This window comes from Oncorhynchus kisutch, linkage group LG1 (genome assembly GCF_002021735.2).
Source record: "Oncorhynchus kisutch isolate 150728-3 linkage group LG1, Okis_V2, whole genome shotgun sequence".
Lineage (NCBI taxonomy): Eukaryota > Metazoa > Chordata > Actinopteri > Salmoniformes > Salmonidae > Oncorhynchus > Oncorhynchus kisutch.
This window is the reverse complement of record NC_034174.2, coordinates 6,345,880-6,373,379: the sequence shown is the minus strand read 5'-3', so window position 1 is coordinate 6,373,379 and position 27,500 is coordinate 6,345,880. Positions and strand designations below refer to the sequence as shown.

General features: G+C 41.9%; 1 protein-coding gene across 1 annotated transcript in view; it reads left to right on the top strand.

Annotated features, from left to right (window-relative positions):
• The window catches only part of LOC109880617 (dedicator of cytokinesis protein 3), a 218,797-nt gene that overhangs the window by 145,973 nt on the left and 45,324 nt on the right, over nucleotides 1-27,500 (top strand). The window contains exons 22-31 of the mRNA XM_031833718.1: nucleotides 6,343-6,443; nucleotides 6,671-6,752; nucleotides 7,654-7,824; nucleotides 14,495-14,687; nucleotides 15,484-15,611; nucleotides 17,557-17,703; nucleotides 20,921-21,019; nucleotides 22,118-22,212; nucleotides 23,203-23,278; nucleotides 25,378-25,478. Coding sequence (XP_031689578.1) covers nucleotides 6,343-6,443; nucleotides 6,671-6,752; nucleotides 7,654-7,824; nucleotides 14,495-14,687; nucleotides 15,484-15,611; nucleotides 17,557-17,703; nucleotides 20,921-21,019; nucleotides 22,118-22,212; nucleotides 23,203-23,278; nucleotides 25,378-25,478 — 1,193 coding nt within the window. The remainder of the gene's footprint in view (nucleotides 1-6,342; nucleotides 6,444-6,670; nucleotides 6,753-7,653; nucleotides 7,825-14,494; nucleotides 14,688-15,483; nucleotides 15,612-17,556; nucleotides 17,704-20,920; nucleotides 21,020-22,117; nucleotides 22,213-23,202; nucleotides 23,279-25,377; nucleotides 25,479-27,500) is intronic.

Here is a 27,500-nt window from a genome sequence, read left to right as displayed (position 1 = left end):
AAATGCTTGACATAAATAAATTCACTGAAAACCCACACTAACATTCTGTTACTGCACTTTTCATGTAGCTTACTTTTGGCCAGCTAACCACCTATCAAGCAACATTATGGACCAAACGTTCAAATCCTGTCGCAGCAGGATTATTTCGCTGCGACAATAAGGGTCGGAGATCAGTGGCTAGACAACGTGGATGGATGGGCTCACTGCTCAGAGGAACAGTATGTATTGATGGATGGTCTCACTGCTCAGAGGAACAGTCTGTATTGATGGATGGGCTCACTGCTCAGAGGAACAGTCTGTATGATGGGTGGGCTCACTGCTCAGATGAACAGTCTGTATTGATGGGTGGGCTCACTGCTCAGATGAACAGTCTGTATTGATAGTATGTATTGATGAGTGGGCTCACTGCTCAGGTGAACAGTCTGTATGATGGGTGGGCTCACTGCTCAGATGAACAGTCTGTATGATGGATGGGCTCACTGCTCAGATGAACAGTCTGTATGATGGGTGGGCTCACTGCTCAGATGAACAGTCTGTATGATGGGTGGGCTCACTGCTCAGATGAACAGTCTGTATGATGGATCAAATCAAATCAAATCAAATTTATTTGTCACATACACATGGTTAGCAGATGTTAATGCGAGTGTAGCGAAATGCTTGTGCTTCTAGTTCCGACAATGCAGTAATAACGAACAAGTGATCTAACTAACAATTCCCAAAAAAACTACTGTCTTATACACAGTGTAAGGGGATAAAGAATATGTACATAAAGATATATGAATGAGTGATGGTACAGAGCAGCATAGGCAAGATACAGTAGATGATATCGAGTACAGTATATACATATGAGATGAGTATGTAAACCAAGTGGCATAGTTAAAGTGGCTAGTGATACATGTATTACATAAGGATGCAGTCGATGATATAGAGTACAGTATCTACGTATGCATATGAGATGAATAATGTAGGGTAAGTAACATTATATAAGGTAGCATTTTTTAAAGTGGCTAGTGATATATTTACATCATTTCCCATCAATTCCCATGATTAAAGTGGCTGGAGTAGAGTCAGTGGCATTGACAGTGTGTTGGCAGTAGCCACTCAATGTTAGTGGTGGCTGTTTAACAGTCTGATGGCCTTGAGATAGAAGCTGTTTTTCAGTCTCTCGGTCCCAGCTTTGATGCACCTGTACTGACCTCGCCTTCTGGATGACAGCGCGGTGAACAGGCAGTGGCTCGGGTGGTTGATGTCCTTGATGATCTTTATGGTCTTCCTTTAGCATCGGGTGGTGTAGGTGTCCTGAGGGGCAGGTAGTTTGCCCCCGGTGATGCGTTGTGCAGACCTCACTACCCTCTGGAGAGCCTTACGGTTGAGGGCGGTGCAGTTGCCATACCAGGCGGTGATACAGCCCGCCAGGATGCTCTCGATTGTGCATCTGTAGAAGTTTGTGAGTGCTTTTGGTGACAAGCCGAATTTCTTCAGCCTCCTGAGGTTGAAGAGGCGCTGCTGCGCCTTCCTCACGATGCTGTCTGTGTGAGTGGACCAATTCAGTTTGTCTGTGATGTGTATGCCGAGGAACTTAAAACTTGCTACCCTCTCCACTACTGTTCCATCGATGTGGATGGGGGGGTGTTCCCTCTGCTGTTTCCTGAAGTCCACAATCATATCCTTAGTTTTGTTGACGTTGAGTGTGAGGTTATTTTCCTGACACCACACTCCGAGGGCCCTCACCTCCTCCCTGTAGGCCGTCTCGTCGTTGTTGGTAATCAAGCCTACCACTGTTGTGTCGTCCGCAAACTTGATGATTGAGTTGGAGTGAGCCCATCCATCATACAGATGGGCTAACTGCTCAGATGAACAGTCTGTATGATGGGTGGGCTCACTGCTCAGATGAACAGTCTGAATGATGGGTGGGCTCACTGATCAGATGAACAGTCTGTATTGATGGGTGGGCTCACTGCTCAGAGGAACAGTCTGTATTGATAGTATGTATTGATGGGTGGGCTCACTGCTCAGATGAACAGTCTGTATGATGGGTGGGCTCACTGCTCAGATGAACAGTCTGTATGATGGGTGGGCTCACTGCTCAGATGAACAGTCTGTATGATGGATGGGCTCACTGCTCAGATGAACAGTCTGTATGATGGGTGGGCTCACTGCTCAGATGAACAGTCTGTATTGATGGGTGGGCTCACTGCTCAGATGAACTGTCTGTATTGATGGGTGGGCTCACTGCTCAGAGGAACAGTCTGTATTGATAGTATGTATTGATGGGTGGGCTCACTGCTCAGAGGAACAGTCTGTATTGATAGTATGTATTGATGGATGGGCTCACTGCTCAGATGAACAGTCTGTATGATGGGTGGGCTCACTGCTCAGATGAACAGTCTGTATGATGGGTGGGCTCACTGCTCAGATGAACAGTCTGTATGATGGGTGGGCTCACTGCTCAGATGAACAGTCTGTATTGATGGGTGGGCTCACTGCTCAGATGAACAGTCTGTATGATGGGTGGGCTCACTGCTCAGAGGAACAGTATGTATTGATGGATGGGCTCACTGCTCAGAGGAACAGTCTGTATGATGGGTGGGCTCACTGCTCAGATGAACAGTCTGTATGATGGGTGGGCTCACTGCTCAGATGAACAGTCTGTATGATGGGTGGGCTCACTGCTCAGATGAACAGTCTGTATTGATGGGTGGGCTCACTGCTCAGATGAACAGTCTGTATGATGGGTGGGCTCACTGCTCAGAGGAACAGTATGTATTGATGGATGGGCTCACTGCTCAGAGGAACAGTCTGTATGATGGGTGGGCTCACTGCTCAGATGAACAGTCTGTATGATGGGTGGGCTCACTGCTCAGATGAACAGTCTGTATGATGGGTGGGCTCACTGCTCAGATGAACAGTCTGTATGATGGGTGGGCTCACTGCTCAGATGAACAGTCTGTATTGATGGGTGGGCTCACTGCTCAGAGGAACAGTCTGTATTGATAGTATGTATTGATGGGTGGGCTCACTGCTCAGAGGAACAGTCTGTATTGATAGTATGTATTGATGGATGGGCTCACTGCTCAGATGAACAGTCTGTATGATGGGTGGGCTCACTGCTCAAATGAACAGTCTGTATGATGGGTGGGCTCACTGCTCAGATGAACAGTCTGTATTGATGGGTGGGCTCACTGCTCAGATGAACAGTCTGTATGATGGGTGGGCTCACTGCTCAGATGAACAGTCTGTATGATGGGTGGGCTCACTGCTCAGATGAACAGTCTGTATTGATGGGTGGGCTCACTGCTCAGAGGAACAGGCTGTATTGATAGTATTTATTGATGGGTGGGCTCACTGCTCAGAGGAACAGTCTGTATTGATAGTATGTATTGATGGATGGGCTCACTGCTCAGATGAACAGTCTGTATGATGGGTGGGCTCACTGCTCAGATGAACAGTCTGTATGATGGGTGGGCTCACTGCTCAGATGAACAGTCTGTATTGATGGGTGGGCTCACTGCTCAGATTAACTGTCTGTATTGATGGGTGGGCTCACTGCTCAGAGGAACAGTCTGTATTGATAGTATGTATTGATGGGTGGGCTCACTGCTCAGATGAACAGTCTGTATGATGGGTGGGCTCACTGCTCAGATGAACAGTCTGTATGATGGGTGGGCTCACTGCTCAGATGAACAGTCTGTATGATGGGTGGGCTCACTGCTCAGATGAACAGTCTGTATGATGGGTGGGCTCACTGCTCACAGAAGAGGCAGAGTACATTTAAAATGGCACCCTATTCCCTATTAATGACCTACCTTTGACTAGAAAAGTAGTGGTCCATTTTGGGAATATGATACCTTTTTGGACTTACCATGGCTCTTCTGTGAGGCTCAACAAGCCTGGTCAAAAGTTGTGCACTATTTTAAGGGAATAGGGTGCAATGTTGGGCTTACCCCAGTGTACCTTCATCTCAGCCTGGTAATAAGCTATAGAAAGGACCCCAGAGTGGAGTTACTCACTGAATCTGGTGATGGGCGTCCAGAGATCACATGTTTAACCAGAGATCACATGTTTATCCAGAGATCACATGTTTAACCAGAGATCACATGTTTAACCAGAGATCACATGTTTAACCAGAGATCACATGTTTAACCAGAGATCACATGTTTAACCAGAGATCACATGTTTAACCAGAGATCACATGTTTAACCAGAGATCACATGTTTAACCAGAGATCACATGTTTAACCAGAGATCACATGTATAACCAGAGATCACATGTTTAACCAGAGATCACATGTTTAACCAGAGATCACATGTATAACCAGAGATCACATGTTTAACCAGAGATCACATGTTTAACCAGAGATCACATGTTTAACCAGAGATCACATGTTTAACTAGAGATCACATGTTTAACCAGAGATCACATGTTTAACTAGAGATCACATGTTTAACCAGAGATCACATGTTTAACCAGAGAGCCCTGAATATTTTTGTTGTAATCGTTTTTCTTTAAGTCTCCAGTGTTCCATTTGTACAAGTTGCATTTGCAGGGCACAACAACAACAACAACAACAACAACAAAAATAAACCAAGCTAAGCATCACACCGTTCTTCTCCCTAAATTCCCTTTCCCTACCGTGTCTCGCTCACTCGATTTGCCCTCCCTCTACACACGTGTGCTGAGTGCACACACAAGCTACCGCTATGAGGCCTACAGAAATAAATCCCTATAATAAAAATAGTGGGACAAAACCTCGAACTGATGTGATACACAAGATGCTGTACATTTCTTGCAAAATGACGGCAGTTTTTTATCACATATTCAAATTGTACTGGTTGGTTGAAGTAAGGAAATATAAGTTAAAACAACTAGCTAAAATGTTGGAATAATTGTATCCCGTATATTTTTCTGCTTATATTAGTCTACTTTGTGAGCTGCTAGTGCCATTTAGAATTGGTTAGCCTAGGCTATAACCCCCCTAAACAATAGACAGGTTCCACACTGAAAATATGCTAAAATGTTAGTCTCTCTCCATTGTCAAGACTCCTAACTGACTACATCTCTCTCTCCTTCTCCTCAGGTGTTGTTCTTACAGTCCTCCATTGTCAAGACTCCTAACTGACTACATCTCTGTCTCCTTCTCCTCAGGTGTTGTTCTTACAGTCCTCCATTGTCAAGACTCCTAACTGACTACATCTCTGTCTCCTTCTCCTCAGGTGTTGTTCTTACAGTCCTCTATTGTCAAGACTCCTAACTGACCATCTCTCTCTCCTTGTCCTCAGGTGTTGTTCTTACAGTCCTCCATTGTCAAGACTCCTAACTGACTACATCTCTGTCTCCTTCTCCTCAGGTGTTGTTCTTACAGTCCTCCATTGTCAAGACTCCTAACTGACTACATCTCTCTCCTTCTCCTCAGGTGTTGTTCTTACAGTCCTCCATTGTCAAGACTCCTAACTGACCATCTCTCTCTCCTTGTCCTCAGGTGTTGTTCTTACAGTCCTCCATTGTCAAGACTCCTAACTGACTACATCTCTCTCCTTCTCCTCAGGTGTTGTTCTTACAGTCCTCCATTGTCAAGACTCCTAACTGACTATCTCTCTCTCCTTCTCCTCAGGTGTTGTTCTTACAGTCCTCCATTGTCAAGACTCCTAACTGACTACATCTCTGTCTCCTTCTCCTCAGGTGTTGTTCTTACAGTCCTCTATTGTCAAGACTCCTAACTGACCATCTCTCTCTCCTTGTCCTCAGGTGTTGTTCTTACAGTCCTCCATTGTCAAGACTCCTAACTGACTACATCTCTCTCCTTCTCCTCAGGTGTTGTTCTTACAGTCCTCCATTGTCAAGACTCCTAACTGACTATCTCTCTCTCCTTCTCCTCAGGTGTTGTTCTTACAGTCCTCCATTGTCAAGACTCCTAACTGACTACATCTCTGTCTCCTTCTCCTCAGGTGTTGTTCTTACAGTCCTCCATTTCAAGACTCCTAACTGACTATCTCTCTCTCCTTCTCCTCAGGTGTTGTTCTTACAGTCCTCCATTGTCAAGACTCCTAACTGACTATCTCTCTCTCCTTCTCCTCAGGTGTTGTTCTTACAGTCCTCCATTGTCAAGACTCCTAACTGACTATCTCTCTCTCCTTCTCCTCAGGTGTTGTTCTTACAGTCCTCCATTGTCAAGACTCCTAACTGACTATCTCTCTATCCTTCTCCTCAGGTGTTGTTCTTACAGTCCTCCATTGTCAAGACTCCTAACTGACTACATCTCTCTCTCCTTCTCCTCAGGTGTTGTTCTTACAGTCCTCCATTGTCAAGACTCCTAACTGACTATCTCTCTCTCCTTCTCCTCAGGTGTTCATCATTAATCTGCTGAGGGACAGTAAGTACTATCACTTCTGCCCCGTCATGGACACTTACATCCAGAAGCACTTTGCTGGAGCGCTGGCGTACAAGTGAGTTTCCTTTGTAACGTCTGGTAGTTCTTTTTATTTGACCTTTATTTAACTCGGCAAGTCAGTTAAGAACAAATTGTTATTTTCAATAACGGCCTAGGAAACAGTGGGTTAACTGCCTGTTCAGGGGGCAGAACAACAGAAAAATACTTTCTGAATGTACAAAATGAAGACCCCCTCACTTTTGCTGGTTTTGATGAAACGTCTTTGTCTCGTGCTTTCTCCAGAGAGTTGATCCGCTGTCTGAAGTGGTACATGGACCGTTCTGCAGAGGTGGTGAGACAGAACCACATCCAGGAGGCCATGAGGGTAGGAGAACATGCTCCACTGGAAGTGACCCATGGGAATATGTTTTGAGTTTGGGGGGGGGGGGGTGCTAAAAATGTCCTTGACCATGTATGTGACCAGAAAAAAAACCTCTTGATTGTTTCTGGTAGTGAAAGAAATTGCCAGGGGAAAAAATCATTACATTACAGTTGAAATACCAGTACAGTGCAGTGTAAAATCTACAGTCAATATGGAATGTGTTTGGGCGAGAAGGACTACTCAGTAAATTAGTTGAATAAAATATGAATAAAGCTTACTCATTGCTTTATATTTTTAAAGGCTGCAATGCAATGTAAACGTTTCCTGTGTAAATAATAGATTCTATCCACATGATTTAAAAAAAAAAAATGGATGACTGTTTGTACCACCATTACTGTCCTTAGAAAGCCTGTCTGTCTCCATCAATGTCTCATGGGTCCGTCCTTATGTCGATGTCTCTGGCCCTCCTCAATCCGTTATGTCTGAAGACTATCATGGTTGACTGAATATTGTTTAATTTATTTTAAAAATATCACACCTTTTTCTTTTTTTTCTGATAAAAATAACTGAAACCTCAACAGGCGATTTAATATTTATCGTAATAAAAATGAAGTATTTTTCGACATAAAGAAAGTTGTGCCCTTTTTGCACGTTGTTTATTAGAATCTTGATTTCCAGATTTCAAGACTTGGAAGTCTGGCATTGTGAGACTGACATGTCTATGCCCTGGTGTCTCTCTTTCCCTCCTTGTGATTTCCTGCCCTGAGCCCAAATCTAACCCTGGCACCTTCAGGATGTTCTCTTGGTCAAGTGGTGAAGAGGTTAGGTTGACGTGCGAGAGAGGTTTCGATCCAACCAGTTACACTTTATTAAACACGTCTATGTCCTTATCTCCTCCACCCAGGCCCTGGAGTACCTGTTGAAGTTCATTATCCAGTCTCGCATCCTGTACTCCCGTGCTACCTGTGGTATGGAGGAAGAACAGTTCAGAGCCAGCATCCAGGAGCTCTTCCTGTCCATCCGCTTTGTCCTCAGTCTGGACAGCCGCGGCTCTGAGACGCTCGTTTTCACACAGGTCAGTGACCTAAACACACCCCAGAGGTCTAAACATTCTGACACACAGCAGAGTTTGGGAGACCTACACTGACCCCACCCCCAGTTTAATAATAGAATGGTAGTAGTAATAGCCAGTAGACTTAAGCATGGCTAAATGTTGTTTAGATGCTAACCATTGTAATGTTCAGCGCTCTTCTTCTAGCCCCCCCCCCCCCCCATATCAAGATAGCTTATTGTGTGTTTCTTTGTTCCCGTCTGGAACTGTGCCGAAGTGTGACGACTTCATTCTCCCACCAGGACGAGGAAGTGAAGAGAGTCGATATGAAGATTCTGAGATTCAACAACATAATCCATTTATACCATCAATACGTCCTCTGTGACTTCACTGTTTACTCTCTTTTCAGCTCTGTGACTTCACTGTTTACTCTCTTTTCAGCTTCGTGACTTCACTGTTTACTCTCTTTTCAGCTCTGTGACTTCACTGTTTACTCTCTTTTCAGCTCCGTGACTTCAGTGTTTACTCTCTTTTCAGCTCTGTGACTTCACTGTTTACTCTCTTTTCAGCTCCGTGACTTCACTGTTTACTCTCTTTTCAGCTCCGTGACTTCACTGTTTACTCTCTTTTCAGCTCTGTGACTTCACTGTTTATTCTCTTTTCAGCTCTGTGACTTCACTGTTTACTCTCTTTTCAGCTCTGTGACTTCACTGTTTACTCTCTTTTCAGCTCTGTGACTTCACTGTTTACTCTCTTTTCAGCTCTGTGACTTCACTGTTTACTCTCTTTTCAGCTCTGTGACTTCACTGTTTACTCTCTTTTCAGCTCTGTGACTTCACTGTTTACTCTCTTTTCAGCTCTGTGACTTCACTGTTTACTCTCTTTTCAGCTCTGTGACTTCACTGTTTACTCTCTTTTCAGCTCTGCAGCTGAAAAAAAAATATATAAAATATACACTAGTTAGTAGAATCCTTTTTCTATTTGAATTTCTTTACAATCTAAAGTAGTTAGAATCCCTTTGCCACAGTATTTCAGTTGCTTTAATTAGTCTAATTTTCTCTATCGTCTTTATCTGCCTCCTTTGCCGCTGCTTTGTGTACTACATATGTTACCTCCTTCTCCTGTCCCCTTCCTCTGGGACGCTCTCTGTCCCCTGACTGTCCTGTCCCCCCCGGTCAGACTCCTCAGGTCCCCCAGCCTGCCTCTGGACAGGGACAGCCCCCAGGCCCCATCAGCTGTACTCAGGCCTGGAGCTCCAACGCTCCTCGCCCCTCTCCTCTCTCAGTAAGTAGCTGTAGCCCTGGTACAATGGGGGTCCTCTGCCGAGTTCCGCCCGCCCACTCTGGCATCAAGCACCTCCCAACCAACCAGCCTCCCAACCTCCCTACCAACCAACCACCCAACCTCCCAACCAACCAGCCTCCCAACCTCCCTACCAACCTCCCTACCTACCAACCAGCCTCCCTACCAACCAGCCTCCCAACCTCCCTACCAACCAGCCTCCCAACCAACTACCAACCAGCCTCCCAACCTCCCTACCAACCAACTACTAACCAGCCTCCCAACCTCCCAACCAACCAGTCTCCCAACCTCCCTACCAACCAACCTCCCTACCAACCAGCCTCCCAACCTCCCTACCAACCAACCTCCCTACCAACCAAACTCCCAACCAACCAGCCTCCTAACCTCCCAACCAACCAGCCTCCCAATCTCCCTACCAACCAGCCTCCCAACCTCCCTACCAACCAACCACCAACCCCTTTTATAAACAGCAAGATACTCAAACATCCGCCCTCTAACCTGTGCGCAGAATAAATATCAGTCGGCGCAGAGAAGTACGTTGTTTCTCTTTGCTTATTTGAGCTGTAATTGCCATAATATGGACTTGGTCTTTTACCAAATAGGGCTATCTTCTATATACCAACCCTACCTTGTCACAATACAACTGATTTGCTCAAATTCCACAAAATTAACAAAGCACACCTGTTAATTGCAATACATTCTAGGTGACTACCTCATGAAGCTGGTTGAGAGAATGACAAGAGTGTGCAAAGCTGTCATTAAGGCAAAGGGTGGCTACTTTGAAGAATCTCAAATATATGATATATTTTGATATGTTTAACACTTTTTTGGTTACTACATGATTCCATATTTGTTATTTCATAGTTCTGATGTCTTCCCTGTTATTCTACAATATTGAAAATAGTGAAAATAAAGAAAAACCTTTGAATGAGTAGGTGTTCTAAAACTTTTGACCGGGTAGTGTATACAGTGGTTTCTCCTTTTAAAACTTGCGAGTTTACCCAGCGGGACTTAGAGGTAATTTATGGTTTTGTACGGTACCCTGCGTCACTACTTCATTGCTCCAGACCACCACAAGGGGGAGTTAGAGGACTGATTATGCTTTTGGGTCCTACTGTGTCTCTAACTGACAATGAACGTGCGACATAAACCTAAATAGAAATTGATAATTGTGCACAACTTCAGTGTTACTTACTGAAACTGTTGTTATACTGAGGTTTTTTGTTCGTTTATTTTGTTATATTTATTTTGCTCTTACTGTAGTACACAATATCCAACCCAAATCACACCCTGACCTAACCAAATAGAGACAAACAAAGGATCTCTAAGGTCAGGGCGTGACATTCTCGCTCATTTGACATGATTTGAAAACGAAATCTTCTCCAAAATATTTAAGGGGCATTGCACTAATAATGACACTGACAAGGGAAACGTTCCCCCTGTTCTTAGTGTCAGCACGTTCAAAGTAAAATAATGTAACATCTTCATGGTTTCATTAATAAAATAATGATAAAAATACTCTTTCAAAATGCTGATGATTATTTAGTTATGGATCCATAACGAATTACTGTGGGAATAAATATCACTGAGTTACAGAAATATCCTCCAATCCTCCAATATATGTAATTATTGGCGAAGAGTCACGTCATATTATTAGATACACTGATGGTTTACTGTAGGAGACATGAGTCTCACTAGTGTTGAGTAATGTGCTGTTAAAAGTGGTGTAGGTCTTATTTATTTAAAGAGCATATTTAAGTTAGAAGCAATAGGATTTGAAGCGTTAGCCTACCCGCTGTGGTCAACTATTTCAGCCCCATTTAGCCCTGCTCTGAGACAAGCATGGGGGCTGGTCTTGATAAATCAATGAGGTTTTTATTTTCACTAAATCTCCGTTTGGGTATTGGTTAGACTACAATTATACAATTAGGGTGTAGAAATGTTGTGCTCTTAGTCTAACCTTAATTTTACTAGGCAAGTCAGTTAAGAACAAATTATTATTTACAAGGACAGCCTACTCCTTCCTCCCCATCAGGGAATTGAACCCCAGTCTCCCACAGGACACCGGATTATTTCGCTAAATAGCCCAGTACTGTACTGCCGACCGTCACGTTGTACAGCGCCATATTTTCCGTTCCATCCTAACGAAAACCCAGAAGGTTTTTCATTTTTCTGAATCAAACTAATTAAGCAAGAACCAATCAAACATTTGGACACACCTACTCACTCCAGGATTTTTCTTTATTTTTTACTATTTTCTACATTGTAGAATAATAGTGAAGACATCACAACTATGAAATAACACATATGGAATTAGTTAAGACCACATTTTTATTTACAAGGACAGCCTACTCCTTCCTCCCCGTCGAGGAATTGAAACCCGGCCTCGCGCGTGCCCTTATTCTCTAGTACAGCCATTATTGAAGGTACTTGAGGTCACCGAGAAAGTCTGGACATGGGCCTGCTCTCCCTTATGTAAGGAATTAGACACTTTCCCATGTTTACTACAGTATGTATTGTAGGCTATGTTTACTTGTCTGACAGCACAGTAGCCTAATAAACGAATGCATATATATATATATTATATCTTCAAACTGCTTTAAATGCTTTATTATCCAAATGTAAAAGCATATACTGAACAGTACTGTATTTCTTCATCAGCATCTTTATGCTTTCGTTAATAAAATAATGATACAAATACTCTTTCAAAATGTAGATGTTAATTTAGTTATGGATCCATAACGAGGTACTATGGGAATAAGTATCACTGAATTACAGAACTATTGCAACAAAGTTGTCTAATGAAGGCAAACAAATTGTTGCTTACTGGAAAATACTCTTTCAAAACACACATGGTCACGTTGTACAGCGTCATTGTGGCTATCAGGAGGGCTATATTTTGGCCTTTATTCAGATTACAATCACTCACTGTCATTTTCGTGAAAACGAAATAATCTCCAAAATATCATTATATATAGCCTTCCCACTGTGGATGTCTATTTCAGCTATTTCTGTTTCGCGCTGCGCTGTGACAAACATGGAGAAACTAAAATGTTAAATTTTGTTCCATGATATTCTTAAGATATATGTGTTGACTGAATATAAGCAAGTGATGTCTGCTAAATAATCAAGTTAGGTTTCTCCAGAAATAAATCATTCTAAATACCAAACTGGCTTTATTTACAAATTAGTGAGAATGTCTCACCCCATGTTCAATAATTGCCTTTTTCTCGCTCACTCTAGGTTAAATGGAAACTAAATCTCCAAAATATTCTAACTTTTTAAACAAAGCGATTATTATTATTATTAATTCATTTAGAATTATATAAAAGCCCCTTAGATATTCTCAGAGATCCTAGCGGAAAATTCCCCTTAGATATTCATTTAGAATCCTCCAATCCTCTAAATGTAATTATTGGCGGAGAGTCACAACATTGAAAAAAATATTGGGGGCCCGTCCTTTCCGTGTCCGGGTTGTCTCGTCTGATCTGAGGTCGTAGTCAAAGTGATTGGGCGCCGGGCGCAGCACCGGCCCGTCTCACCAGTTGTAGGCTTACCATAGGCAAAAATGAGTATTGGTTACACTACAATTAGGGTATGGAAATGTTATGCCCCTTAGATATTAATTTAGAATCCTCCAATCCTCTTATACTGTAGCCTACTCCAGACCGTCACGTTGTACAGCGCAATATTTTCCATTCCATCCTAACAGAAACCCCTGAGGGGTTAGTTTTTTGTTTCTCTCGGAAAAGAAACACCATAATATTAATCAAAGTAATTATGCAAAATTTCTTAAAATCGATTCCATGTACTATGTTACTACAAAAAAGGTTTTAAATTCTCTAGTAATGCCATATATGGGAGACTATCAAATGCTTCTCTAAGTTGCCCTCTGGTGGTCAAACTAGCACTAACTCGCATTAACGTAAAAAATGGCTGACAATTAAATGACGTGCCATAGAATGCGGCCCACAAGGTGTGCCGCCGTACGACGCAACTTTTAAAGGGGGGACCACTGTATGGATCTCTGCCATTCACTTTGAACTGGGCTGTGTTTACAGCAGATGTGCTTGTTTTGAGATCAAAGAGAGAGCTGCATGTAGCCACGTGTGCACATTTGTTCAAATCCTTTGCTAGTTAGTGAGTTATTAGCCCAGTTATAGATCATTTCTGGTCAACAATGGGGGGGGTTGCTTCCTACGAGAGCACAAAATGAGTGCATTTCTAGCCATCTAAAAAAGAAAAGTGAGACAGGTAAAGAGCTTTTTTTTGTCTTAAAGGGGCAGTGTAGTATTTTGAGACAAGATTGGATAAGCTAAGTAGCCAATAGGCAGAGGGTAGCATGATTTGTCTGATTTTCTGGAGTAATGGTATGGGAATAATGATGCATTTTATTTTGTAAAAGGGTTTCTTGCATCGAACAACACAACAACATTTTCAGTCACCTGATTAATGCCAAGCCGTGCATGTTTTTTTCAAAAGTCTCATAGAATGTAGGTCTACATTGTACACCACTCATTGGCTGCTACTGTAGGCTGAGTGATAGAACAGCTATTTCCATGTTAAAATGTTATGGGATGCGTTTTTGCCGTTGTTTTTTATGGTAGGCCACTCTGGTACAATGTTCAAATTTGCACTCAGCAGACCTGAAATTTGCTCAGTGCCCAGAAACTTTAGAGGGAACATTGCTCCTACCTCCTCTCAACCAATCCACCCCTTCCCAAATCACCAACCCCTTTTACAATCAATCTCCCAAACAACTCACCAATCAATCTCCCAACCAACTCACCAACCAATCTCCCAACCATTTCACCAATCCAAACAGAATGAAACCTTGTAAATGTATTTGGTTTGCCTCCTGTGTTTTGTTTACCCTGACAAACTCTTTTCCTAATCTTGCATCATCATGTCATGTCTTCCCACGAGCCATGACTCTGTGTAATGACTCTGTGTAATGGCTCTATGTTATGATTCTGTGTAATGACTCTGTGTAATGACTCTGTATAATGGCTCTATGTTATGACTCTGTGTAATGACTCTGTGATGCCTGGAGATCCTTGGAGATCCTCACAACTTTTCCAGGACTGTCTTTGTGTCATTTGGACTGTTGGGCCATAGGTTGATTCATGGTACCTAGGTGCAAGAGGATCAATATGAACGGGAAATGTCAAAAATCTATGAATGGGAAATGTCTGATTTTTGATAGGTTATCCTTCCATTTCGATTAGTTTGTTGCTCCTTGGTACACTGGCCTGGCAGTCTGTCTCACACCCCCAAAATCACCCACACCACATCCCTGAGCCATTGGTCCAGTGTGGAGTATGGAGCTGGTCACTCTCTCCCCATCTCTCCTCCATCTCTCAGCCTCCCTCTGTTTCTCCCCCACCACTAGGCGGCGCTATTGAACTCGTTCCCAGCTATCTTTGACGAACTGCTTCAGATGTTTACAGTCCAGGAAGTGGCAGAGTTCGTACGGGGCACGCTGGGCAGTATGCCAAGTACCGTAAACATCGGACAGTCCATGGACGTGGTCAAACTGCAGTCCATCGCTTGCACCGTCGACAGTCGCCTCTTCTCTTTCCCAGGTATTCAGCACTTGGATGACATTATGAACACTCAGGCTGATGACCATTTTGATGCACCAGTTTTTTTGTTCAGAGTTTTGGGTTGTTTTACTTATAATATGTAAGTTAAAAGATCCACATGGATGTGAATGGATGAAATACAGAAGGTATCGTTGACTGCGGTATAGGTTGGGCCTCCCGAGTGGCGCAGCTGTCTAAGGCGTCACTACAGACCCTGGTTCGATCCTAGGCTGTGTCACAGCCGGCCGTGTTGGGAGACCCATGAGGCGGCGCACAATTGGCCCAGCATCGTCCGGGTTAGGGGAGGGTTTGGCCCAGCATCGTCCGGGTTAGGGGAGGGTTTGGTCCAGCATCGTCCGGGTTAGGGGAGGGTTTTGCCCAGCATCGTCCGGGTTAGGGGAGGGTTTGGCCCAGCGTGGTCCGGGTTAGGGGAGGGTTTGGCCGACCGGGATTTCCTTGTCCCATCGCCCTCTAGCAACTCCTTGTGGCAGGCCGGGCGCCTGCAAGCTAACTACAGTCGCCAGCTGGACAGTGTTTCCTCTGACACATTGGTGCGGCTGGCTTCCGGGTTAAGTGTGCACTGTGTCAAGAAGCAATGCGGCTTGGCAGGGCCGTGTTTAGGAGGACGTATAGCTCTTGACCTTCGCCTCTCCCGAGTCTGTAGGGGAGTTGCATTGATGGGACAAGACTGTAAACAACCAATTGGGGAGAATTAAAAAAAAAATGTTTTATCAAAAACTGTTGTGTCGGTCAATTATAGGTAAATTCTCTCTCTTCGTGTATCTCTCTCTCTCAGATTCGCGTAGGATCTTGCTTCCTGTAGTTCTACATCACATCCACCTCCACCTGAGACAGCAGAAAGAGCTGCTCATCTGTTCTGGCATCCTCAGCAGTATCTTCTCCATCATCAAGACCAGCTCTTTGGTAAACTATCTCTAGTCTCTATCTTCTCCATCATCAAGACCAGCTCTCTGGTAAACTATCTCTAGTCTCTATCTTCTCCATCTGGTAAACTATCTCTAGTCTCTATCTTCTCCATCTGGTAAACTATCTCTAGTCTCTATCTTCTCCATCTGGTAAACTATCTCTAGTCTCTATCTTCTCCATCATCAAGACCAGCTCTCTGGTAAACTCTCTCTAGTCCGTACAAACAGGACAAATATAATTACATCACCTGGCGTCAGGTTCTAGTATGATTAACAGACATTGGTCAGGTCTCCTTGTGTATGAGTCATTCCAACTGTGTCAAAGCAATCCTGACTCTCAGTTTTAAACCATAACCATATTCGCTCTGGATTATGTTCATTCACATTTAGGAAGTCTGTAGATGGTTCAACGCACCGGTTCATGACACTGTATAAGATACAGTTGAAGTCAGAGGTTTACATACTCCTTAACCAAATAAAGTTGAAGTCGGAGGTTTATATACACCTTAACCAAATAAAGTTGAAGTCGGAAGTTTACATACTCCTTAGGCAAATACAGTTGAAGTCGGAGGTTTATATACTCCTTAGGCAAATACAGTTGAAGTCGGAGGTTTATATACTCCTTAGGCAAATACAGTTGAAGTCGGAGGTTTATATACTCCTTAGGCAAATACAGTTGAAGTCGGAAGATTACTTGCACTTAGGTTGGAGTCATTAAAACTTGTTTTTTAACCACTCCACAAATGTCTTGTTTACAAACTATAGTTTTGGCAAGTCGGTTACGACATCTACTGTGTGCACGACACAAGTCATTTTTCCAACAATTGTTTACAAACAGATGATTTCACTTATAATTCACTGTATCACAATTCCAGTGGGTCAGAAGTTTGCATACACGAAGTTGACTCTGCCTTTAAACAGCTTGGAACATTCCAGAAAATGATGTCATGGCTTTAGTAGCATCTGACAGGCTAATTTACATCATTTGAGTCAATTGGAGGTGTACCTGTGGATGTATTCCAAGGCCTACCTTCAAACTAAGTGCCTCTTTGTTTGACATCATGGGAAAATCAAAAGAAATCAGCCAAGACCTCAGAAAAAAAATTGTAGACCTCCACAAGTCTGGCTCATCCTTGGGGGCAATTTCCAAACGCCTGAAGGTACCATGTTCATCTGTACAGACAATAGTACGCAAGTATAAACACCAAGGGACCACGCAGCCGTCATACCGCTCAGGAAGGAGATGCATTCTGTCTCCTAGAGATTAACGTACTTTGGGGCGAAAAGTGCAGATCAATCCCAGAACAACAGCAAAGGACCTTGTGAAGATGCTGGAGGAAACAGGTACAAAAGTATCTATATCCACAGTAAAACAAGTCCTATATCAACATAACCTGAAAGGCCACTCAGCAAGGAAGAAGCCACTGCTCAAAAACCGCCATAAAAAAGCCAGACTACGGTTTGCAACTGCACATGGGGACAAAGATGGTACTTTTTGGAGAAATGTCCTCTGGTCTGATGAAACAAAAATAGAACTGTTTGGCCATAATGACGATCATTATGTTTGGAGGAAAATGGGGGATGCTTGCAAGCCGAAGAACACCTTCCCACACATGAGGCACGGGGGTGAAAGCATCATGTTGTGGGGGTGCTTTGCTGCAGGAGGGACTGGTGCACTTCACAAAATAGATGGCTTCATGAGGAAATGAAAATTATGTGGATATATTGAAACAACATCTCAAGACATCGGTCATGAAGTTAAAGCTAGAGTAAAGATGTTTTTCATGTACAGTAGGATTCCTGTGGTCTTCCTGGAGGTCTTCATGTACAGTAGGATTCCTGTGGTCTTCCTGGAGGTCTTCATGTACAGTAGGAATCCTGTGGTCTTCTTCACCCAGGAGAGGGTACACATTGATTTCCCATGTATTCATATGTCCCCCTAGGACACCCCAGTGCAGGAGGAGGTAGAGATGATGGTGGAGTCTCTCCTGGATGTGCTACTCCAGACCCTGCTGGCCATCATGACCAAGTCTCAGTCCCAGGAGGCGGTAAGAGGCCATCGCTGCCCGCAGTGCACGGCTGAGATCACTGTTAGTAACTAACAATCTGCTACTCCTATCCATCCTACTTCATCCTCCTCTACTCTCCAAACTTCCTCTCTCTCTCTCTTCATCAACCCGGTCCTACTCATCTCTATTTTCCCCATCACTTCCCCCACTCCTGTCTCTACATGTTCCCCCCTCACTACTCCTGTCTCTACATGTTCCCCTCACTATCCTGTCTCTACATGTTCCCCCCTCACTACTCCTGTCTCTATATGATTCCCCTCACTACTCCTGTCTCTACATGTTCCCCCCTCACTACTCCTGTCTCTATATGATTCCCCTCACTACTCCTGTCTCTATATGATTCCCCTCACTACTCCTGTCTCTATATGATTCCCCTCACTACTCCTGTCTCTATAAGATTCCCCCCTCACTACTCATGTCTCTACATGTTCCCCCTCACTACTCATGTCTCTACATGTTCCCCCTCACTACTCCTGTCTCTATATGATTCCCCTCACTACTCCTGTCTCTATATGATTCCCCCTCACTACTCCTGTCTTTACATGTTTCCCCCCTCACCTCCCCCAATGTCCCTATTTGTGCCCCCCTCACCTCCCCCACTGTCCCTATTTGTTCCATTGTTCATTGTGTCCCTGCGCTTCATAACCCTTTACCAGTTTGTAGCTTGTCTATTAGGAGTGTTTTCAGAGGAATGCAGTCAAATAAAATAAACTGAATACAGTAACTAAACTGAATACAGTAACTAAACTAAACTGAATACAGTAACTAAACTAAACTGAATACAGTAACTAAACTAAACTGAATACAGTAACTAAACTAAGCTGAATACAGTAACTAAACTAAACTGAATACAGTAACTAAACTAAACTGAATATAGTAACTAAACTAAACTGAATACAGTAACTAAACTAAGCTGAATACAGTAACTGATCTGAATACAGTAACTAAACTAAACTGAATACAGTAACTAAACTAAACTGAATACAGTAACTAAACTAAACTGAATACAGTAACTAAACTAAACTGAATACAGTAACTGATCTGAATACAGTAACTAAACTAAACTGAATACAGTAACTAAACTAAGCTGAATACAGTAACTGATCTGAATACAGTAACTAAACTAAACTGAATACAGTAACTAAACTAAACTGAATACAGTAACTAAACTAAACTGAATACAGTAACTAAACTTACAGTAAAAAAGTATGAGGCCTAAAGCATTTTTTTTTGCATACATTTATTTGTTGAATATTATTGATCAATTTAGTTTTTCTCACTGTTAGGAACTCAGTAACTAAGCTGAATGCAGTAACTAAACTAATCTGAATACAGTAACTTAACTAAGTTAAATTAAGTAACTAAACTAAGCTGAATACAGTAACTAATCTGAATACAGTAACTAAACTAAGCTGAATACAGTAACTAAGCTGAATGCAGTAACTAAACTAAGCTGAATACAGTAACTAAACTAATCTGAATACAGTAAATTAACTAAGTTAAATTAAGTAACTAAACTAAGCTGAATACAGTAACTAATCTGAATACAGTAACTAAACTAAGCTGAATACAGTAACTAAGCTGAATGCAGTAACCACACTAAGCTGAATACAGTAAGTAAGCTGAATACAGTAACTAAACTAAGCTGAACTCAGTAACTAATCTGAATACAGTAACTAAACTAAGCTGAATACAGTAACTGATCTGAATACAGTAACTAAACTAAACTGAATACAGTAACTAAACTAAACTGAATACAGTAACTAAACTAAACTGAATACAGTAACTAAACTAAACTGAATACAGTAACTAAACTAAACTGAATACAGTAACTAAACTAAACTGAATACAGTAACTAAACTAAGCTGAAAACAGTAACTAAACTAAGCTGAATACAGTAGCTAAACTAAACTGAATACAGTAACTAAACTAAACTGAATACAGTAACTAAACTTACAGTAAAAAAGTATGAGGCCTAAAGCATTTTTTTTTTGCATACATTTATTTGTTGAATATTATTGATCAATTTAGTTTTTCTCACTGTTAGGAACTCAGTAACTAAGCTGAATGCAGTAACTAAACTAATCTGAATACAGTAAATTAACTAAGTTAAATTAAGTAACTAAACTAAGCTGAATACAGTAACTAAACTGAATACAGTAACTAAACTAAACTGAATACAGTAACTAAACTAAACTGAATACAGTAACTAAACTAAACTGAATACAGTAACTAAACTAAACTGAATACAGTAACTAAACTAAACTGAATACAGTAACTAAACTAAACTGAATACAGTAACTAAACTAAACTGAATACAGTAACTAAACTAAACTGAATACAGTAACTAAACTAAACTGAATACAGTAACTAAACTAAACTGAATACAGTAACTAAACTAAACTGAATACAGTAACTAAACTAAACTGAATACAGTAACTAAACTAAACTGAATACAGTAACTAAACTAAACTGAATACAGTAACTAAACTAAACTGAATACAGTAACTAAACTAAGCTGAAAACAGTAACTAAACTAAGCTGAATACAGTAGCTAAACTAAGCTGAAAACAGTAACTGAACTAACTGAATACAGTAACTAAACTAAACTGAATACAGTAACTAAACTAAACTGAATACAGTAACTAAACTAAACTGAATACAGTAACTAAACTAAACTGAATACAGTAACTAAACTAAACTGAATACAGTAACTAAACTAAACTGAATACAGTAACTAAACTAAACTGAATACAGTAACTAAACTAAACTGAATACAGTAACTAAACTAAGCTGAAAACAGTAACTAAACTAAGCTGAATACAGTAGCTAAACTAAGCTGAAAACAGTAACTGATCTGAATACAGTAACTAAACTAAACTGAATACAGTAACTCAACTAAGCTGAAAACAGTAACTAAACTAAGCTGAAAACAGTAACTAAACTAAACTGAAAACAGTAACTGATCTGAATACAGTAACTAAGCTAAGCTGAATACAGTAACTAAACTAAACTGAATACAGTAACTAAACTAAGTTGAATGATGTAACTAACTTACTAAGTAACTAAACTATCTTACAGTTATCCTTTGAAACATACCCTTATCTAATCATCACCCTCCATCCTTCGTTATCCTAAACCCCCCCCTTCTTCCCCATCTGTGTTTTGATTGGTCATTGGATGGCTCGCGTTGCACTGTGATTGGCTGACATGTGTGTGCCTGTGTTCTCATTGGCAGGGAGAATATGTGTCCTGCCTCCTATCCCTGCTGCGTCAGATGTCTGACATCCACTTCAACCATCTACTGGACAACTTCCAGAGCAAAGAGGAAGTTAAGGTGAGTCTGTCTCTTTCTCAATGTCCTCCTCTTCCTCTTTCCACTGACCTGAAAGAATGTGATGCGATTCATGAATTCCAGCCTGATGCTGAGTTTCCACCATTTTGTTTTCACCTGTCGTATCTTTTCCAATCAGTGCAGATGAAGGGGAGGAGAGGACAGATGTGTAGTCATGGATGAACTGACATATTGGTTTTGTTCCAGTGTTCTGGCCTGCTCATGGTTAAGGACACACATGACTCTCTCTCTGTCTCTCTATATACAGTGTTATAACAATGTACAAATGGTTAAAGTACACAAGGGAAAATAAATAAGCATAAATATGGGTTGTATTTACAATGGTGTTTGTTCTTCACTGGTTGCCCTTTTCTTGTGGCAACAGGTCACAAATCTTGCTGCTGTGATGGCACACTGTGGTATTTCACCCAGTAGATATGAGAGTTTATCAAAATTGGATTTGTTTTCAAAGTCTTTGTGGATCTGTGTAATCTGAGGGAAATATGTCTCTCTAATATGGTCATACATTGGGCAGGAGGTTAGGAAGTGCAGCTCAGTTTCCACCTCATTTTGTGGGCAGTGAGCACATAGCCTGTATTCTCTTGAGAGCCATGTCTGCCTACGGCGGCCTTTCTCAATAGCAAGGATATGCTCACTGAGTCTGTACATAGTCAAAGGTATTCTGCACAGTGTACTCTCTGTTTAGGGCCAAATAGCATTCTAGTTTGCTCTGTTTTTTTGTTAATTCTTTCCAATGTGTCAAGTAATTATCTTTTCGTTTTCTCATGATTTGTTTGGGTCTAATTGTGCTGCTGTCCTGGGGCTCAGTGGGGTGTGTTTGTGTTTGTGAACAGAGCCCCAGGACCAGCTTGCTTAGGGGACTCTTCTCCATGTTCATCTCTCTGTAGGTGATGGCTTTGTTATGGAAGGTTTGGGAATTGCTTCCTTTTAGGTGGTTGTAGAATTTAACAGCTCTTTTCTGGATTTTGATAATTAGTGGGTATCGGCCTGATTCTGCTCTGCATGCATTATTTGGTTCTCTCTCTCTCTCTCTCTCTCTCTCTCTCTCTCTCTCTCTCTCTCTCTCTCTCTCTCTCTCAGGAGTTCCTTCTGAAGATATTCTGTGTGTTTCGTAACCTGATGAAGCTCAGTATTTTTCCCCGGGACTGGAACGTGATGAGGCTGCTGACCAGCAAGTAGGTCATACTGAACACACACACACACAGGACTCGAACGTGATGAGGCTGCTGACCAGCAAGTAGGTCATACTGAACACACACACACACAGGACTGGAACGTGATGAGGCTGCTGACCAGCAAGTAGGTCATACTGAACACACACATACACAGGACTGGAACATGATGAGCTGACCAGCAAGTACATCTCCATGTGGCTCCCACCCCTCTTCCACACCTACTCCCATCCCTCTTCCACACCTCCTCCCATCCCTCTTCCACACCTCCCACCCCTCTTCCACATCTCCTCCCATCCCTCTTCCACACCTCCTCCCATCCCTCTTTCAAACCTCCTCTTTCAGTTCCCACTCACCTTTCCGTGGATAAATGTGGTTTTCCCTTTCAGTTTGGCATGTAATGCTGCCATCTGTCTACGGTTTTTGGTTTGCATAAGTTCTAATCGTCGCACTGGGAACAACATTCTCTATGCACTTCCCGAGGAACTGTACACGTCAATACTATTCTCAGTGACAACTACGGAACATTTCCCAAACAATCTTGATGCATAGATTCCGATCGGTCAGAACAGTCCTTACCACAGGTACTTCCTGTTTAAGTTTGTGCTTTATAGGAGGGGAGGTAGGAAAATGGAGGCGTGATCTGATTGGAGGAATTTTCCCTCAGATTTCCCTTATTGAAATCCCCAGCTCCAATAAGTCTCAGGATATAAATAATAAATATGTGGTTTACAGTTTACACAAAGTCCAGAGGAATTCCTTGAGGGCCGTCGTGGTGTTTCGGCTTGGTGGGGGGGGGGGTCAATTACCTGCAATACATGGTAATACATGATAAAGCATTCTAAAAGAGATTCTGAAGAATCCCCATTATAAGTGATCTTAGATGTTTCCCAACATCCACAAAATGGCGTCAGAATGTATCAATAATTAGCTGTTTCAAAAACCGTTTATTTTGAACAGTTCTGTACTTATTTCTGGTGTTTCTCCTTCTAGCACCATAGTGACAACTGTCCAATATCTGTCCCCGGCTTTGCACAAGAACTTCACCGAGGCTGACTTTGAATTCAAGGTGCGTGACTTTGACAGAGTGACACACACACACACACATGGAGAGCGAGTGAGCTGGTGTGTTGCTGCAGCCCACGCCAAGAGTGAACATACGAACAAACACACACACGCAAGCACGCAAGTCTTGTCCTTGAGGCAGAACAGAGCAATTTCCGCTAGATGAACCAGCTGCAAAGTCAAAATTGTCTATGTTGTAAAAATTAATGAACCCCTTAGAGTTATCCTGATCTTTATTATTTCTCTCAGGTATAGGAGAGACACTTCAGAGCAAACTTCCTTTAGATTTACTATCTGTTGTTCAATGTAGTTAATCTGTTATTCAATGTGTCTCTATGGGCTAATAGCAGTAAGGACTATCTGTTATTCAATGTGTTTCTATGGGCTAATAGCAGTAAGGACTATCTGTTATTCAATGTGTTTCTATGGGCTAATAGCAGTAAGGACTATCTGTTATTCAATGTGTTTCTATGGGCTAATAGCAGTAAGGACTATCTGTTATTCAATGTGTTTCTATGGGCTAATAGCAGTAAGGACTATCTGTTATTCAATGTGTTTCTATGGGCTAATAGCAGTAAGGACTATCTGTTATTCAATGTGTTTCTATGGGCTAATAGCAGTAAGGACTATCTGTTATTCAATGTGTTTCTATGGGCTAATAGCAGTAAGGACTATCTGTTATTCAATGTGTTTCTATGGGCTAATAGCAGTAAGGACTATCTGTTATTCAATGTGTTTCTATGGGCTAATAGCAGTAAGGACTATCTGTTATTCAATGTGTTTCTATGGGCTAATAGCAGTAAGGACTATCTGTTATTCAATGTGTTTCTATGGGCTAATAGCAGTAAGGACTATCTGTTATTCAATGTGTTTCTATGGGCTAATAGCAGTAAGGACTATCTGTTATTCAATGTGTTTCTATGGGCTAATAGCAGTAAGGACTATCTGTTATTCAATGTGTTTCTATGGGCTAATAGCAGTAAGGACTATCTGTTATTCAATGTGTTTCTATGGGCTAATAGCAGTAAGGACTATCTGTTATTCAATGTGTTTCTATGGGCTAATAGCAGTAAGGACTATCTGTTATTCAATGTGTTTCTATGGGCTAATAGCAGTAAGGACTATCTGTTATTCAATGTGTTTCTATGGGCTAATAGCAGTAAGGACTATCTGTTATTCAATGTGTTTCTATGGGCTAATAGCAGTAAGGACTATCTGTTATTCAATGTGTTTCTATGGGCTAATAGCAGTAAGGACTATCTGTTATTCAATGTGTTTCTATGGGCTAATAGCAGTAAGGCCCAAAAAATGTTTTACCAAATAATTATTATATATTTTTGCATATCCTCCTAAAATTCCAAATCAAATATCAAAATGATCCTTGGTAGGACCTTCTTAAAACAAGTCCATATAGCTGAGTAGAATCCCTCTCTCCCAGCTTAGACAAAGCTTAAACTCTTATGGGTTAATTTAAGGTTAGGCATTATAATTAACAGTGTAGTTTGGGTTAAGGTTAGGCATTATAATTAACAGTGTAGTTTGGGTTAAGGTTAGGCGTTATAATTAACAGTGTAGTTAGGGTTAAGGTTAGGCATTAGAATTAGCAGTGTAGTTAGGGTTAAGGTTAGGCATTAGCATTAGCAGTGTAGTTAGGGTTAAGGTAAGGCATTAGCATTAGCAGTGTAGTTAGGGTTAAGGTTAGGCATTAGCATTAGCAGTGTAGTTAGGGTTAAGGTTAGGGTTAAGGTTAGGCATTAGCATTAGCAGTGTAGTTAGGGTTAAGGTTAGGCATTAGCATTAGCAGTGTAGTTAGAGTTAAGGTTAGGCATTAGCATTAGCAGTGTAGTTAGGGTTAAGGTTAGCCATTAGCATTAGCAGTGTAGATAGGGTTGAGATCTGCCTCCAGAACAAGATTCATGACCCCAAAAACACTAACCTGCCTCTTTCCTCCCCTTCTCCTCTCACAAGATGTCCATGATCTTTTCAACATCCTAGTTGTGTGTGAATATAACGCTCTTCTGTTTGACCTAGACATTGAGTATCATTGTTTAAGTACTTTTTTGTTGTTTTGCTAATGTATGTGGTGTGTGTGTCACTGGCCAGGTGTGGAACTCATACTTCAGTCTGGCTGTTCTCTACATCAGCCAGCCCAGTCTACAACTAGAGAACACCACCCCAGCCAAGAGGACGAACGTGTTGGACAAGTATGTACCCTCAAAGAGTTCCCATTCAATCAACATCACCATCGTTTACCATTTCTCTTCAAGCATCTTGTTTTCTTTGATTGTACAGAGAATGTGTTGGACGAGTAAGACTGCTCACAGAGTGGCCTGCCACTCTTCATCATGGTTTACCACTTGTCCTGAAGCATGCTGTGTTGTCTCTAAAGTGTTCATCTGTACAGTAACGACCTCCAGTGTTTATCTGTACATTAACGACCTCCATCTGTACAGTAACGACCTCCAGATGTACAGTAACGACCTCCAGTGTTTATCTGTACATTAACGACCTCCATCTGTACAGTAACGACCTCCAGATGTACAGTAACGACCTCCAGATGTACAGTAACTTCCTCCAGTGTTTATCTGTACAGTAACTTCCTCCAGTGTTCATCTGTACAGTAACGACCTCCAGCTGTACAGTAAAGACCTCCAGTGTTCATCTGTACAGTAACGACCTCCAGTGTTCATCTGTACAGTAACGACCTCCAGTGTTTATCTGTACAGTAACGACCTCCAGTGTTTATCTGTACAGTAACGACCTCCAGCTGTACAGTAACGACCTCCAGATGTACAGTAACTTCCTCCAGTGTTCATCTGTACAGTAACGACCTCCAGTGTTTATCTGTACAGTAACGACCTCCAGTGTTTATCTGTACAGTAACTTCCTCCAGTGTTCATCTGTACAGTAACTTCCTCCAGTGTTTATCTGTACAGTAACGACCTCCAGTGTTTATCTGTACAGTAACGACCTCCAGCTGTACAGTAATGACCTCCAGATGTACAGTAACGACCTCCAGTGTTTATCTGTACAGTAACGACCTCCAGTGTTCATCTGTACAGTAACGACCTCCAGCGGTACAGTAACGACCTCCAGATGTACAGTAACTACCTCCAGCTGTACAGTAACGACCTCCAGATGTACAGTAACGACCTCCAGTGTTTATCTGTATAGTAACTTCCTCCAGTGTTCATCTGTACAGTAACGACCTCCAGCTGTACAGTAAAGACCTCCAGTGTTCATCTGTACAGTAACGACCTCCAGTGTTCATCTGTACAGTAACGACCTCCAGTGTTCATCTGTACAGTAACTTCCTCCGGTGTTCATCTGTACAGTAATGACCTCCAGCTGTACAGTAACGACCTCCAGATGTACAGTAACGACCTCCAGTGTTCATCTGTACAGTAACGACCTCCGGTGTTCATCTGTACAGTAACGACCTCCAGTGTTCATCTGTACAGTAACGACCTCCAGTGTTCATCTGTACAGTAACGACCTCCAGTGTTCATCTGTACAGTAACGACCTCCGGTGTTCATCTGTACAGTAACGACCTCCAGTGTACATCTGTACAGTAACGACCTCCAGCTGTACAGTAACAACCTCCGGTGTTTGTAGTGGAGTATAGATCCTTGCTGAGTCAATATCCGGCTAGCTAGAGGGACCACTTTTCTTACAGTTGTACGTTTTACTCTCATACCGTAATAGTGATTTTGCTGAAATAACTGTCTGCTCATTTGTTTCCTTCTAGTTTCATTATCATTTTATGCCGTATCTGTCTTAAAAATCCAAGTTTATTGGTCAAGAACACGTGTTATTACGTGTTATAACACATGTTATTGCAGTTGCAGCTAAATGATTGTGTTTCTAGCTCCAACAGTAATACCTAGCTAAATGCTTGTGTTTCTAGCTCCAACAGTAATACCTAGCTAAAAGCTTGTGTTCCTCGCTCCAACAGTAATACCTAGCTAAATGCTTTTGTTCCTCGCTCCAACAGTAATACCTAGCTAAATGCTTGTGTTTCTAGTTCCAACAGTGCAGTAATAACTAGCTAAATGCTTGTGTGTCTCACTCCAACAGTAATACCTAGCTAAATGCTTGTGTTTCTAGCTCCAACAGTGCAGTAATACCAAACTAAATGCTTGTGTTTCTAGCTCCAACAGTAATACCTAGCTAAATGCTTGTGTTCCTCGCTCCAACAGTAATACCTAGCTAAATGTTTGTGTTT